General features: G+C 47.4%; 1 protein-coding gene across 2 annotated transcripts in view; it reads left to right on the top strand.

The window, feature by feature from the left end:
* EEF1A2 (eukaryotic translation elongation factor 1 alpha 2) overlaps positions 1 to 3,543 on the top strand; it is a 48,068-nt gene extending 44,525 nt beyond the window's left edge. For both annotated transcript variants that reach the window (XM_048497249.1, XM_048497251.1), the window contains exon 8: positions 3,184 to 3,543. In XM_048497249.1, coding sequence (XP_048353206.1) covers positions 3,184 to 3,311 — 128 coding nt within the window. In that variant the 3' untranslated portion in view covers positions 3,312 to 3,543. The remainder of the gene's footprint in view (positions 1 to 3,183) is intronic.
* The last annotated feature ends 10,084 nt before the right edge of the window (positions 3,544 to 13,627 follow it).

Below are 13,627 nucleotides of genomic sequence, written 5' to 3'. Positions count from 1 at the left end.
TTTCAGAAGCTAAGCAGGGTTGGCCCTGGTTAGTACTTGGAAGTCCAGGGTTGTTATGCAGGAAGTCTGGGTTTGTTGTGCAGTGGCAGGCAATACCACAGGAAGTCCAGGGTTGTTATGCAGTGGCAGGCAATACCATAGGAAGTCCAGGGTTGTTATGCAGTGGCAGGCAATACCACAGGAAGTCCAGGGTTGTTATGCAGTGGCAGGCAATACCAAACCACCTCTGAACTTCTCTTGCCTTGAAAACCCTGAAATGGGCACTAATTTTAATATTCTGCTCATGGTCACCTTTGCTTTCCTGCTCTTCGGTAGGGAAGTGAAGGGAGCATGCTGCAATTGTCTGCCACTGAGAGGGCACGAGCAAGTCTCCAAGCCCAGCTAAATATCCACCCTTTTCCTCCCCTGTACAGGAGGATCCCATATTATTATTATTATTATTATTATTATTATTATTATTATTATTATTATTATTATTATTATTATTATTATTATTATTATTATTATTATTATTATTATTATTATTATTTAATAGACCACCCTACCCCCGAAGGGCTCAGGGCGGTTTACAAAACAATCAACATTTGAGTACAACAAATAGTTTTAATTAGAACAATAAATAAATTAAACATTAAAACACTAGCAGCAGTGAACTTCCGCAATTAAAATAAGTAGATGTTGTCCAGCATTAACCTCCCGGGAGGGGACAGGCCGATATTCAATCAGCAGATGACAAAGCTGTAAGGAGCAACGAAGAAGGGCAGACTCAGCGGCCAGCCTCACCAAAGGCCCAGTGGAACAGCTCGGTTTTACAGGCCCTGCGGAACTCCCCGAGGTCCCGCAGGGCCCTAACAGATGGAGGAAGAGCGTTCCACCAGGCAGGGACCAGGGCCGTAAAAGCCCTGGCCCGGGTAGAGGCCAGCCGCATCATGGAGGGACAAGGAACCACCAGTAAATTCGCCTCTGCCGAACGGAGAGGTCGACTCGGGACATATGGGGTAAGGTGGTATGAGGGCCCCAGGCCGTAAAGGGCCTTAAAGGTGGCTTGCATTGGTTAAGGGTTTTTTCCACTCATAATATCTTCACTGTGTGTCAAGAGGGGCCACTGGATTACGACAGAAAAGCGTCAGACCAGCCAGATCCTTCTCAGGAAGTGCAGACATTTTGGTTCAACAGCGCCCTTCTTCCCAGTCTGGCTCAGTTCAGGCATACTGTGAAAACCACGGTTCCTTTTAACCAGGGTTAGTTGATGAAACACCAGCCCTGGGATGCAGAATGGCTAGCTGCAGTACTGCAGTCAAAAGCTCTTCTTGCGACTTGAGTTCCATCCTGACAGAAGTCGGTTCCAGGCAACCGGCTTAAGGTCGGCTCAGCCTCCCATCCTTCTGAGGTTGGTAAAACCTGGCTGGGGGTAAAATCGAGACACCCGAGGGAGGCAGTTTCAACTGATGCCATCAACACAGTCTTCCTAGTAAACATCACGAGATGTCACCCCGTGGGTCAGTAATGGCACTTTGGTTGCACAGGGGACTACGTTTGCCTTCAGTTGATGCAACTGGGGTATCTCTTGAAGACAACGGCTCAGATTCTAATTTGCTTTCTCAAGCAGCAGCGGCGTGGGAGGCTAAGAGCTCGTGTATCTAATCTGGAGGAACCGGGTTTGATTCCCAGCTCTGCCGCCTGAGCTGTGGAGGCTTATCTGGGGAATTCAGATTAGCCTGTGCACTCCCACACACGCCAGCTGGGTGACCTTGGGCGAGTCACAGCTTCTCGGAGCTCTCTCAGCCCCACCCACCTCACAGGGTGTTTGTTGTGAGGGGGGAAGGGCAAGGAGATTGTCAGCCCCTTTGAGTCTCCTGCAGGAGAGAAAGGGGGGATATAAATCCAAACTCTTCTTCTTCTTCTCTTCTTATGAAGCAGGTGGGGCTGAGAGAGTTCTGAGAGAACTGTGACTACCCTAAGGTCACCCAGCAGGAATCCAAACCTCCTCCTCCTCCTCCTCCTCCTCCTCTTCTTCTTCTTCTTCTTCTTCTTCTTCAAATGCTGCTTGTGTAGCCTCTGTTCCTTTCCCCATCTCCTGCACAGAGACCCACATGATAACCCAGCTTACACTGGAGGTGTGTGTGTGTGTGTGTGTGTGTGCGTGCGTGCGCACGTGTGTGTGAGGAGTGTGGAACAAGCTAGAAGTAAAGCAAGATGCCCATTTGGGAAGGAGGGGAAATAATCCCCCCCTCCTCTGCACCTGAAAGCGAAAGGGTGAAAACACCCTACAGCACAGGTGTCAACCTCGCGGCCCTCCAGATGTTATGGACTACAGTTCCCATCATCCCCTGCCAGCACCATGCTGGCAAAGGATGATAGAAACTGCAGTCCATAACATCTGGAGGGCCACAAACTTCTTCTTCCTTTCACTCACTGGTATACAGTACAAAATATATTGGTCAGGGGTGGCGAACCTTTGGCACTCCAGATGTTATGGACTACAATTCCCATCAGCCCCTGCCAGCATGGCCAATTGGCCATGCTAGCAGGGGCTGATGGGAATTGTCGTCCATAACATCTGGAGTGCCAAAGGTTTGTCACCACGGATATAGGTGATATAATTATATCATCTCCATTTCCCACTCAGGAAATTGGCACGCCGGTTCAGTTCCCAGCAGCTCCAGTTAAAAGAACCAGACAGTAAGTGATGTGTTGAGAGCGCTGCCAGAGACCCTGGAGAGCAGCTGCCGGTCAGAGTAAGCAATACTGACTTTGGTGGACCGGCGGGTCTGATTCAGTATAAGGCAGATTCTTAAGCCCCAAATAGTAAGAAATTAAGAATCCAATTTAGAAGAGAAGAAGAAGAGTTTGGATTTATATCCCCCCTTTCTCTCCTGCAGGAGACTCAAAGGGGCTGACAATCTCCTTGCCCTTCCCCCCTCACAACAAACACCCTGTGGGGTAGGTGGGGCTCAGAGAGCTCAGAAGAACTGTTACTAGCCCAAGGTCACCCAGTTGGCGTGTGTGGGAGTGCACAGGCTAATCTGAATCCCCCAGATAAGCCTCCACAGCTCAGGCGGCAGAGCTGGGAATCAAACCCGGTTCCTCCAGATTAGATACACGAGCTCTTAACCTCCTACGCCACGGCTGCAACTCTGCCAGCATCGGTGTGTCGAAACCTCCGCTGTGTTCCCCGTACAGGGCGTTTTGCTGTGCGTGACATGCGGCAGACAGTGGCGGTCGGCGTCATCAAGAACGTGGAGAAGAAGAGCGGCGGCGCGGGCAAGGTTACCAAGTCGGCGCAGAAGGCCCAGAAGGCTGGGAAATGAATCGTAGGCGGTCCGTGCCTCGCTCAGAGAACATCCCCACGACCAGGATGCCGCCACCTTCTCCCCGAGGCACACGAGTGCACCTCCGCTTGTAAGAGTTTGTACGTCAACGACTGGATGCTCACCATTAAGGTCCAGTGGAAATTCTTTAAAAGGAAAAGCATGTCCCGGCGTTTGTGAGGCTTTGTGTAAAATTTTACCAATTAAACCGGTACACCATCCACAGTGAAAACGGCCTGGGAGTCTCTCTTTTTCTTTGTTGTCCGAGTGTCAATGGAGATTTGGATTGGCTGAGATTCTAGCCATTTTTCAAACAGCGATTTTGTGTTTGGGGTGGGGGGGGCAATAGAGCCAGCAGAACAGGAATCCCCAACCTGGTTCCCACCAAATGCTTTTAGAAAGTAGATCATAGAACCATACAGTTGGAAGAGACCCCAAGGGCCATCAAGTCCAACCCTAGCCACGCAGGAACACGCAATCAAACCACTCCTGACATATGTTCATCCAACCTCTGTTTAAAAACCTCCAAAAAAAGGAGACTCCACCACTCTCCGAGGCAGTGCATTCCACAGTCAAACAGACTCGACAGGAAGTTCTTCCTAATGTTTAGGTGGAATCCCTTTTCCTGCACCTTGAATCCATTACTCCGTGTCCTAATCTCTAAGGCAGCAGAAAACAAGTTTGTTCCCTCTTCAACATGACATCCATTCAAATATGTCAACATGGCGGCCACGTCGTCCCTTGACCTTCTCTTCTCCAGACTAAACATACCCAGCTCCCTAAGCCGTTCATCATAAGGCATGGAATCTAGACCTTTATCCATTTTGGTTGCCCTCCTCTGCACATGCTCCAACTTGACCATCTCCTATAGCAGGGTCTGCAACCTGCGGCTCTCCAGATGTTCATGGACTACAAATCCCATCAGCCCCTGCCAGCATGGCCAATTGGGATTTGTAGTCCATGAACATCTGGAAAGCCGCAGGTTGCAGAACCCTGTCCTATAGTGTTCAGGACATATTCTGGCATATGGATGCCCAGGTTCTTTAGGACAGCACCAAAATCCAGCGGACCTGGCGAGATCCCTGTGTAAAGCATCGGAATCAATATGGGAAAAAGCCCCTTGGGGATTGGGCGGTTTATAAATTTAAAAAATAAATAAATAAAATAAATAAAATAAAAAAGTCCCTTGACCATTTAAAATTTGAAAGCCAGTAAGCTATACTCAGGACTCACTGTTACTCATTAGCAGAATCAAGTGGTAAAACGTGGTGTGAGGAGAGGGGGGTTTCAACTACCCAATCCAATCCAAAAACCTTTATTAGGCATAAACCAGAAGTACCACACATTCCAAGTACAAAAACAGGATCATTGTTATATATCATGTAGAACAGGGTTCTGCAACCTGCGGCCCTCCAGATGTTCATGGACTACAAATCCCATCAGCCCCTGCCAGCATGACCAATTGGGGGCTGATGGGAATTGTAGTTCATTAACATCTGGAGAGCTGCAGGTTGCAGACCCCTGATGTAGAACATGGATTAAAAATGTAGCAACTGCTTCAGAAATTTCTACATTAGGGTTGTTCAATAGCTTAGATTGGCCATGCTGGTAGGGGCTGATGGGAATTGTAGTCCATAACATCTGGAGTGCCAAAGGTTCGCCACCACGGGCTTAGACATTTTTAGTTTGTCTGAGAGAAACATAAATTCTAGAGGTAGTAAAAGCTCCCAGATCGGTTCTAATATCATTATACCTCGAACAGTAAAGCAGGATATGAGGGATTGAGTCCATAGCGTTGGGACAGTACCGACAGCAACGCTCACTTTGTGGGATGTTAAGGAAACGGCCTTGAAGGTAGACAGAGGGGAATGAGTTGCACCTTGCTTTTGCCATGACCCATCTGCACTTATAATGAACAAGCTGTTCTAAATATACAGCAGGGCTAGATTTCGGGGGTGTGATCCCATAGAGGGGAACAGGAGCTTTGTGCAGCACTCAAGAGAGATTGGTATTCCTGGTCATATTAGTCTGATCTTTAGACGATGGTAAATTTTCGTGGTTCAACTACCCATTACGGTTTCTTCCGTGTTCCCCCAGAAACATCAGGTTGTAGCTTTGGGTATTGTTTGGCCACGGGGAGAATGAGGGAAACTTTCGTCCCCTGCTATTTTCCAGATGGTAAAAGGCACACTACTTTTCCTTTCGGGGGGGGGGGGGGGGGACTTAAAAGGGTGCTTGGATCTGTAATCTGGTAGAGTGGCTCCATGCTTCTTTCTTTTTCCTGATCCCGTTGAATTTTATCCTTTTGCCTCTAGAAGGCCAGTGAGCCTTAAGAATCACGTAGGCAGGCACTATGCCCCTGGGCACCCCACCGGGGAGAACTACCTTTGACATTTCCAGGTAACTTTTTATAAGTTACGTGCAAGATCAAATTCGAGTGGCATGCTCAGGTAAGCTAAATTGGGCACTTTGACTGAAGGCGGCAATGTAAGTTTGCAGGGAAGGATTTAAGGGTGATTGGTTTGATTTCCCACTACCCTGTTTCCCTGAAAAGAAGACATCCCCTGAAAATAAGACGTAGTGGAGGTTTTGCTGAAGTGCGAAATAGAAAGCATCCCCCGAAAGTAAGACGTAGTAAAGTTTTTGTTTGGAAGCATGCCCGTCGAACAGAACACCAGAGCAGGCAGCTGTGGAGCGGAAAATTAAGACATCCTCTGAAAATAAGACATAGCGCATCTTTGGGAGCAAAAATTAATATAAGACACTGTCTTATTTTCGGGAAAACACGGTACTTCACATGAGCAGCGGACTCCCAGCTGGTGAACTGGGTTTGTTTCCCTGTTCCTGCACATGAAGCCTGCTGGGTAGCCTTGGGCTAGTCACAGTTGTCTCCTAACTCTCTCAGCCCCACCTACCTCACAAGGTGTCTGTTGCAAGGAGAGGAAGAGAAGGAGTTTGTAAGCCACTTTTGAGAGAAAAGTGAGGTATAAATCCAAACTCCTCTTCTTTGTCCCTTCACATGGTGCCAGTCAAGTCATCTGTCTTGTTGAACAGCAGCCAAAGCTCTTGTTTTGCTTAGCCTTTCCTCACATTTTGAGTGAGGATGTGCCCTCTGGTGGCTTTGCTCCCGTGACAAATGAGTCCTGGTTCACGAGATGTTAGAATTCTAGCGCCAAAGGTCCCCTTGCATTTTGAAAAAAAAATCCCCGCACGTAGAAAGGTAACGACTGGAAGAAAGGTTCTGCCATGTTGCCTTCTGTACTAGATTTCTGTTTGCAAGGAATTTTCATCAGAGCATTCCAAACAGATGTGTCCATCTTACCAGGAGCAAATCCTTCTTTCAAATAGCCTCGAATGCTCTGAAAAACACCCGGTTCTTTGACCAAGAGAATCTGTATTTTTTTCCAAAGGATCTTGTTTACATATTATGTTTTGGAGCATATCCTTAAAAATAATGTGTGAATACATAACTTGGCTGGCGGGAGCCATGATCAGCGCCATGCGGCAATGGCGTCTGAGCCCCCTGTCCCCTCCCAACCTAGTGTGGAACTATAGAAGACCCCTGAGCCAAAATAACACCCCTTGCAGTCCGAGAACCACCATTTGTTGTTCTTTCTCCCATTAATCAGTTCTCTGGGCCCTGCGGGATCTCGGTGAATTCCGCAGGGCCTGTAAGACGGAGCTGTTCCGCCGGGCCTTTGGAGGGACCGGCCGCTGATGGTGCCCCTCCCCCCCTCCTGGTTCTTACATCTGGGCCTGATACCATCTGATGGAACTTGCCGATCCTCCCTTTGGGAAAGGATTTAATGATTGCTAGCTGGGCGCCACCTACATTTATAATTATCAGTATTACACTTAGTCTTTCGCTGCTTTTATAGATTTTAATTAAATAATGATGGTTTTATGATTGTATTTATTATATGTTGTACACCGCCCGGAGCCTTTCGGGGATAGGGCGGTATAAAAGTCTAATAAATAAGTAAGTAAGTAAGTAAGTAAGTAAATAAATAAATAAATAAATAAATAAATAAATAATCTTCGGCAGCGGCAGACACAATAAATAAATAAATAAATAAATAAAAAATAAAAAATAAATAATCTTAGGCAGCGGTAGACACCATGACTGTCCAGCCACCATCATGCCAGCAGTGCCCAGAAATAGTCACCTTGAAATTTGAAACGGTGGAAGAAGAAGAAGAAGAAGAAAAGAGTTTGGATTTATATCCCCCCCTTTCTCTCCTGTAAGGAGACTCAAAGGGGCTTTACAATCTCCTTTCCCTCCCCCCCCCCACAACAAACACCCTGTGAGGTGGGTGGGAATGAGAAAGCTCGGAAGAACTGTGACTAGCCCAAGGTCACCCAGCTGGCATGTGTGGGAGTGCACAGGCTAATCTGAATTCCCCAGATCAGCCTCCACGACTCAAGTGGCAGAGCTGGGAATCAAACCCGGTTCTCCAGATTAAAGTGCATCTACTCTTAACCACTACACCACCCTGGCCCTTAGTTGCAATCCTACACACACTTCATTGGGGCTAAGCTTTGCTGAACGGGTTGGATGCACTGGTGAAAAAGGGAGTCGGGGTCTGCTAGACCCACCCCAAAAGGACATGCTGGCGATCACTCCACAAACAGAAGCCATGCAGGATGTAAAGAAAAAGAACTCTGCAATGTTGTGTGAAAAAGCTGCATCTAATCCAACTTTTTTCCATCAGATATTCCTCAGATTGTACTGCGTGATTCTCTGATTTGACTGAAGTTCTCTAGAAATCCAACTGATCAGCAAAAATGTAGCCCAATGGGCTGGCAGTATTATGAGAAGGCAAGACTTGCTGGAAAAGACAATAATGCTAGGAAAAGTGCGAGTACAAACAAAGGAAACAACACAGATTGTCTCAATAAAGGAAGTCACAGTTCTTGGTTTGCAAGGCCTGGATAAGGTTGTCACTTATAGGATATTTTGGAGGTATCATCTCTCTCTCTCTCTCTCTCTCTCTCTCTCTCTCTCTCTGTGTGTGTGTGTGTGTGTGTGTCTGTCTGTCTGTCTGTCTGTCTGTCTGTCGGATTTTTACCCCACCCATCTTAAAAGGGCCCAGGGCAGCAATACAACACCATAAAACACACTTACATTAAAACAGCAATAAATATCTTGAAACACTATAAAACAGTTAACACAATTAAACAGCTTAAAACAACCAAGATGGCAACTTAAAAGCTCTAATTAGATCCCGGGAGGGCAGTAAAATAAAAGTCAGCCCGGCTGGCCTCGAGAAAAAGCCCAGCGGAATAGCTCCATCTTACAGGCCCTGCGGAAACAGTTCGGGTCCCGCAGGGCCCTGATTTCAATCGGAAGGATATTCCACCAAGTAGGAGCCAGGACAGAATAAGCCCTGGTCCTTGTCGAGGCCAGCTGGATATTTTTCAGGCCAGGAACAACTTGTGGTGGTGAACCTTTGGCACTCCAGATGTTATGGACTACAATTCCCATCAGTCCCAGCCAGCATGGCCAATTGGCCTTGCTGGCAGGGGCAGCTGATAGAGTATCAATCCCTGTATGGAAGTCTCAGAATCCTCCCTATGAGGCCCTATCTCCGAGAAGCAGAAAGGGACCTGATTGGGCAATTTGGGGAAAGGCGGTCCCTGAGGTATGTGTGTCCCAGACCGCTCACAGCCTTAAAGGTCAAAACCAGCACCTTGACAACAACCTGGTACTCGACAGGAAGCCAATGCCAACAATGGTACAGGACCAACATTAAGTTATAGGACCAACATAAGTCAGAAGTGACTTTGAAGCTGGTAACACACACAGAGTTGCCAATCTGTGTGTGTGTGTGCAAAAGCAGGAATGTGAGGTCTGGTAGCCAGATTTCTTTTGAGAAAAGAAGAACTGGAATGCTTTTAGCATCATGGTTTTCTCAGAAAGGATATGTGCTTAAACTGTGCAATGCGAGGAACATAGTTCCATGGGAATGCCAACTCAATTGATAGTTCCATGGGAATGTCAACTCAATGCACGGCAGCTGTGAAAAAGGCAAACTCTGTGCTGGGGATAATTAGGAAAGGAGTTGATAATAAAACTGCAAGGATTGTCATGCCCTTATATAAAGCAGTGGTGCGACCGCACTTGGAGTACTGTGTCCAGTTCTGGTCACCACATCTCAAAAAGGATGTCAAAGAGATAGAAAAAGTGCAGAGAAGGGCAACGAGGATGATTGAGGGACTGGAGCTCCCTCCTTATGAGGAGAGGCTGCAGAGTTTGGGGCTCTTTAGTTTGGAGAGGAGACGTCTGAGGGGGGATATGATTGAAGTCTATAAAATTATGCATGGGGTAGAAAATGTTGACAGAAGCCCCTTCCGCACAAGCAGAATAATGCGTTTTCAAACCACTTTCACAACTGTTTGCAAGTGGATTTTGCTATTCCGCAAAGCTTCAAAGAGCACTGAAAGCAGTTTGAAAGTGCATTATTCTGCATGTGTGGAAGGAGCCAGAGAGACATTTTTCTCTCTTTCTCACAATACTAGAACCAGGGGGCATTCATTGAAAATGCTGGGGGGAAGAATTAGGACTAATAAAAGGAAACACTTCTTCACACAACGTGTGATTGGTGTTTGGAATATGCTGCCACAGGAGGTGGTGATGGCCACTAACCTGGATAGCTTTAAAAAGGGCTTGGACAGATTGATGGAGGAGAAGTCGATCTCTGGCTACCAATCTTGATCCTCCTTGATCTCAGATTGCAAATGCCTTAGCAGACCAGGTGCTCGGGAGCAGCAGCAGCAGCAGCAGAAGGCCATTGCTTTCACCTCCTGCCTGTGAGCTCCCAAAGGCACCTGGTGGGCCACTGCGAGTAGCAGAGTGCTGGACTAGATGGACTCTGGTCTGATCCAGCAGGCTAGTTCTTATGTTCTTATGTTCTTAACACCATCTTTTACGCACGTGTGTCTTCTGTAACCATTTCCACAGGTCTTGTTGCAGTGGCTGAGCAGTGTGCGGATTTGGCCACATGGGTGGCCCTTATTCGTTTCCAAACTTACCCCTTTCACGACACAATTCCTGCCCGAACACAACAACATCAGCTAGCACAAAACCGTCATGCGCGTCATCTGATGTGCTTTGGGCCTCCTGCCACAGAGAGCAGAATTAAAAGCCATTATGGCTTTTGCGGTCTATTTCGGCAGTTAACAAATCTGCAAAACAAAGCAAGTAAATCCCTTTCCCCGCCGCTGCAGTTGGCTGACTGTTTTTTAACATTTTTCATAGGGGACGCTGGGATGAAGAATCAGCGTTTATATGTTGTTTACAGGGCTGTGCTGCTGGAGCCGCAGTAGTGAACAGAAATTAACAATTCCCCATGTGGTTTTCTGCGTGTGTGTAGGAGGGAGGCCTCCTCTCATAATTTCCCTTGAAAATTATGTTTTCATTACCTCTTGTAAACTGATTCAATAGCCACGGCATCCTCCCCAAGGAAAGTTCAGGAGCAGCAGTTTGGGGATTGGGAATATATCCATATGTCTGTGAAAATCTCTAACAATGCTCAGTAATCTGATCAGACGACAACTCCCACGATTCCATTGGGGGGGGGTTATAATAATCGGGGGGGGTGTGTGTGTAACAGGAGTCTTCAAGTGATGGTCTTGTTTTCTATGGAAAAAATGGCACAGAATAGCACACTCTGCTATACCCAAAAAGGGCCCCTCGATGCTTTAAAGGAAGCAAGAAGGTGCAATTTTCCCTTAGCAATTGGCAGGAGTTGGGAGGTGGTGAATACTTATCATGTTGGTAGTCATCACCAATGATGTCACCTCCAGAGCAGCAGTGGCATAGTGATTAAGAGCAGATGCACTCTAATCTGGAGAACCGAGTTTGGTTACCCGCTCTGCCACTTGAGCTGAGCTGTGGAGGCTTATCTGGTGAACCAGATTAGCTTGTGCACTCCAACACATGCCACCTGTGGGAGATATAAATGGGGGATATAAGGAAGAAGAAGAAGAAGAATGGGGGATATAAATCCAAACTCCTCCTCCTCCTCCTCCTCCTTCTTCTATAATGTCACTCAACGATGTCACTTCCAGTACAAGCTGTCAGGTGTCCGTATCACTCCATGGTGAGGCTCTAGCACTCACCCCAAAATTTAATGGAAACCATAGAGTTTTGGGGCAAGTGCTAGAGCGTCACCCCAGTACAATGCTGGCACTTCCGGGTTTTACCAGAAGTAATGTCATAGTTCAGTGGTAGTGATTACTGTACCCCCCCAGCCCCCATTTGGTTGTCCTGCTTCTGCTTGATCACCAGTTGAGCATGGACTGACAGTGTCCAAAACTGCTGGATGTTTACCTATTTTTTGGTTTTGTTTTATTTCTATTCCACCTTTTTCGCTCAGGTTCCACAGCATATAAATGACCAATAAACAATGCTGTTGGACTACCATTATGGGGGTGGACAAACAAACAAACAAACAAACAAACAAACAAACAAACAAACAAACAAGCCTGTAAACCACAAAACAAGGCAAAGATGTAGTATTTTAAAATTTTCAAAAGTGTATTTCCAAGGTATAAGACGATGCACTAAAAAGAAGAAGAAGAGTTTGGATTTATATCCCCCCCTTCTCTCCTGTAGGAAACTCAAAGGGGCTGACAATCTCCTTGCCCTTCCCCCCTCACAACAAACACCCGGTGAGGTAGGTGGGGCTGAGAGAGCTCCGAAGAGCTGTGACTAGCCCAAGGTCACCCAGCTGGCATGTGTGGGAGTGCCCAGGCTAATCTGAATTCCCCAGATAAGCCTCCACAGCTCAGGCGGCAGAGCTGGGAATCAAACCCGGTTCCTCCGGATTAGATACACGAGCTCTTAACCTCCTACGCCACTCTAGGTGATGTTTGTAGTAACCATTGCAGCAGTTTGCAATCCTGTTGCTTGATAAAAGGTGCCCTTCCCAGGCTGTTCCATTCCGCTAAAGACGTAGGAGGAGAAGGAGGAGGAGGAGGAGTATGGATTTAGACACCCCTTTCTCTCATGTATATGGACTCAAGGAGGCTTACAAACTCCTTTCCCTTCCTCTCCCCACAACGGACGCCTTGTGAGGTCGGAGGGGCTGAGAGAGTCCTGAGAGAACTGTGACTAGGCCAAGGACAGCCAGCAGGACTGTAGAAGTGGGGAATCAAACCTGATTCTCCAGATTCGAGTTCAGCTGCTCTTCATCACTACCCCACGCTGGCTCTCATGGGACCCTGTAGAGCTGCTGCCAATCCGAGTAGGAAATACGAACTTTGAAGGGCCAAAGGTCTGATTCTGCAAAAGGGACTTTTGCATGCGTTTCCTATGACTGGTGGCCCAACAGTCTGATCCAGGACTAGGCAGCTTCATGGGCCACGTGACAAAAATATTTGAAGGCTCAAAGTGACGGCGACAGCCCTCAGTTGGATCTCTTCAAATCTCGTTGGCTTCCGAGCGCTGGGATCTCATGCTGGCTCCAGCGGTCTGAAACTGATGACATCTCTAATTGCTGTGAAGACGGAGATTTCAAAAAAGTGTATCTTTCACTGTCAACGTGCATGGGTCGGATATAACCATGCGCACAACAAGCGGAAATCTCTATTTGACCCAAAGTACCTGGATCTGGCAAGCCAGCTCCCAAAGGCTGCTCTTTACACAAAAGAGGCCAGACAAGCTGGGCAAAATACCAGCTGAGCCAGGTTGCTTCTTTTCTCTTCACTGGACGCCCATGGCACCCGCTGCAGCTCATTCCTCCACGGCCCTTGCTGTAATGGAGTTGTGCACGCATCAACGGGGACGTTTCAATAACAAGAGTGCTTCAAGATGTCAGGGGGCCATCTGTGTTTCACTTTGCATCATGTAACTGAGTAGAGCAGGTTGCCATGGAGTAATGAACCTTCCAGTGACTGCATAACCTTGTAGACATTTGCTTTCTCCTGGATGTCTGATCACATGGTGCCGTTGGCTGGTATAGATCCCCCCCCTCCTCCTCCTCCTCCTCCTCCTCCTCCTCCTCCTTCTTCTTCTTCTTCTTCTTCTTCTTCTTCTTCTTCTTCTTCTGCTTCTTCTTCTTCCTCCTCTTCTTCTTCTCCTTCTTCTTCTCCTTCTCCTTCTTCTTCTCCTTCTCCTTCTCCTTCTCCTTCTTCTTCTTCCTCCTCCTCTTCTTCTCCTCCTTCTTCTCCTTCTTCTTCTCCTTCTTCTCCTTCTTCTCCTTCTCCTTAACCTTCTACGCAGTGGCGTAGGAGGTTAAGAGCTCGTGTATCTAATCTGGAGGAACCGGGTTTGATTCCCAGCTCTGCCGCCTGAGCTGTGGAGGCTGATCTGG

Source organism: Sphaerodactylus townsendi, linkage group LG05 (assembly GCF_021028975.2).
Source record: "Sphaerodactylus townsendi isolate TG3544 linkage group LG05, MPM_Stown_v2.3, whole genome shotgun sequence".
Lineage (NCBI taxonomy): Eukaryota > Metazoa > Chordata > Lepidosauria > Squamata > Sphaerodactylidae > Sphaerodactylus > Sphaerodactylus townsendi.
The sequence above is the reverse complement of the archived record's forward strand: the minus strand, read 5'-3'. Positions and strand labels throughout refer to the sequence as shown.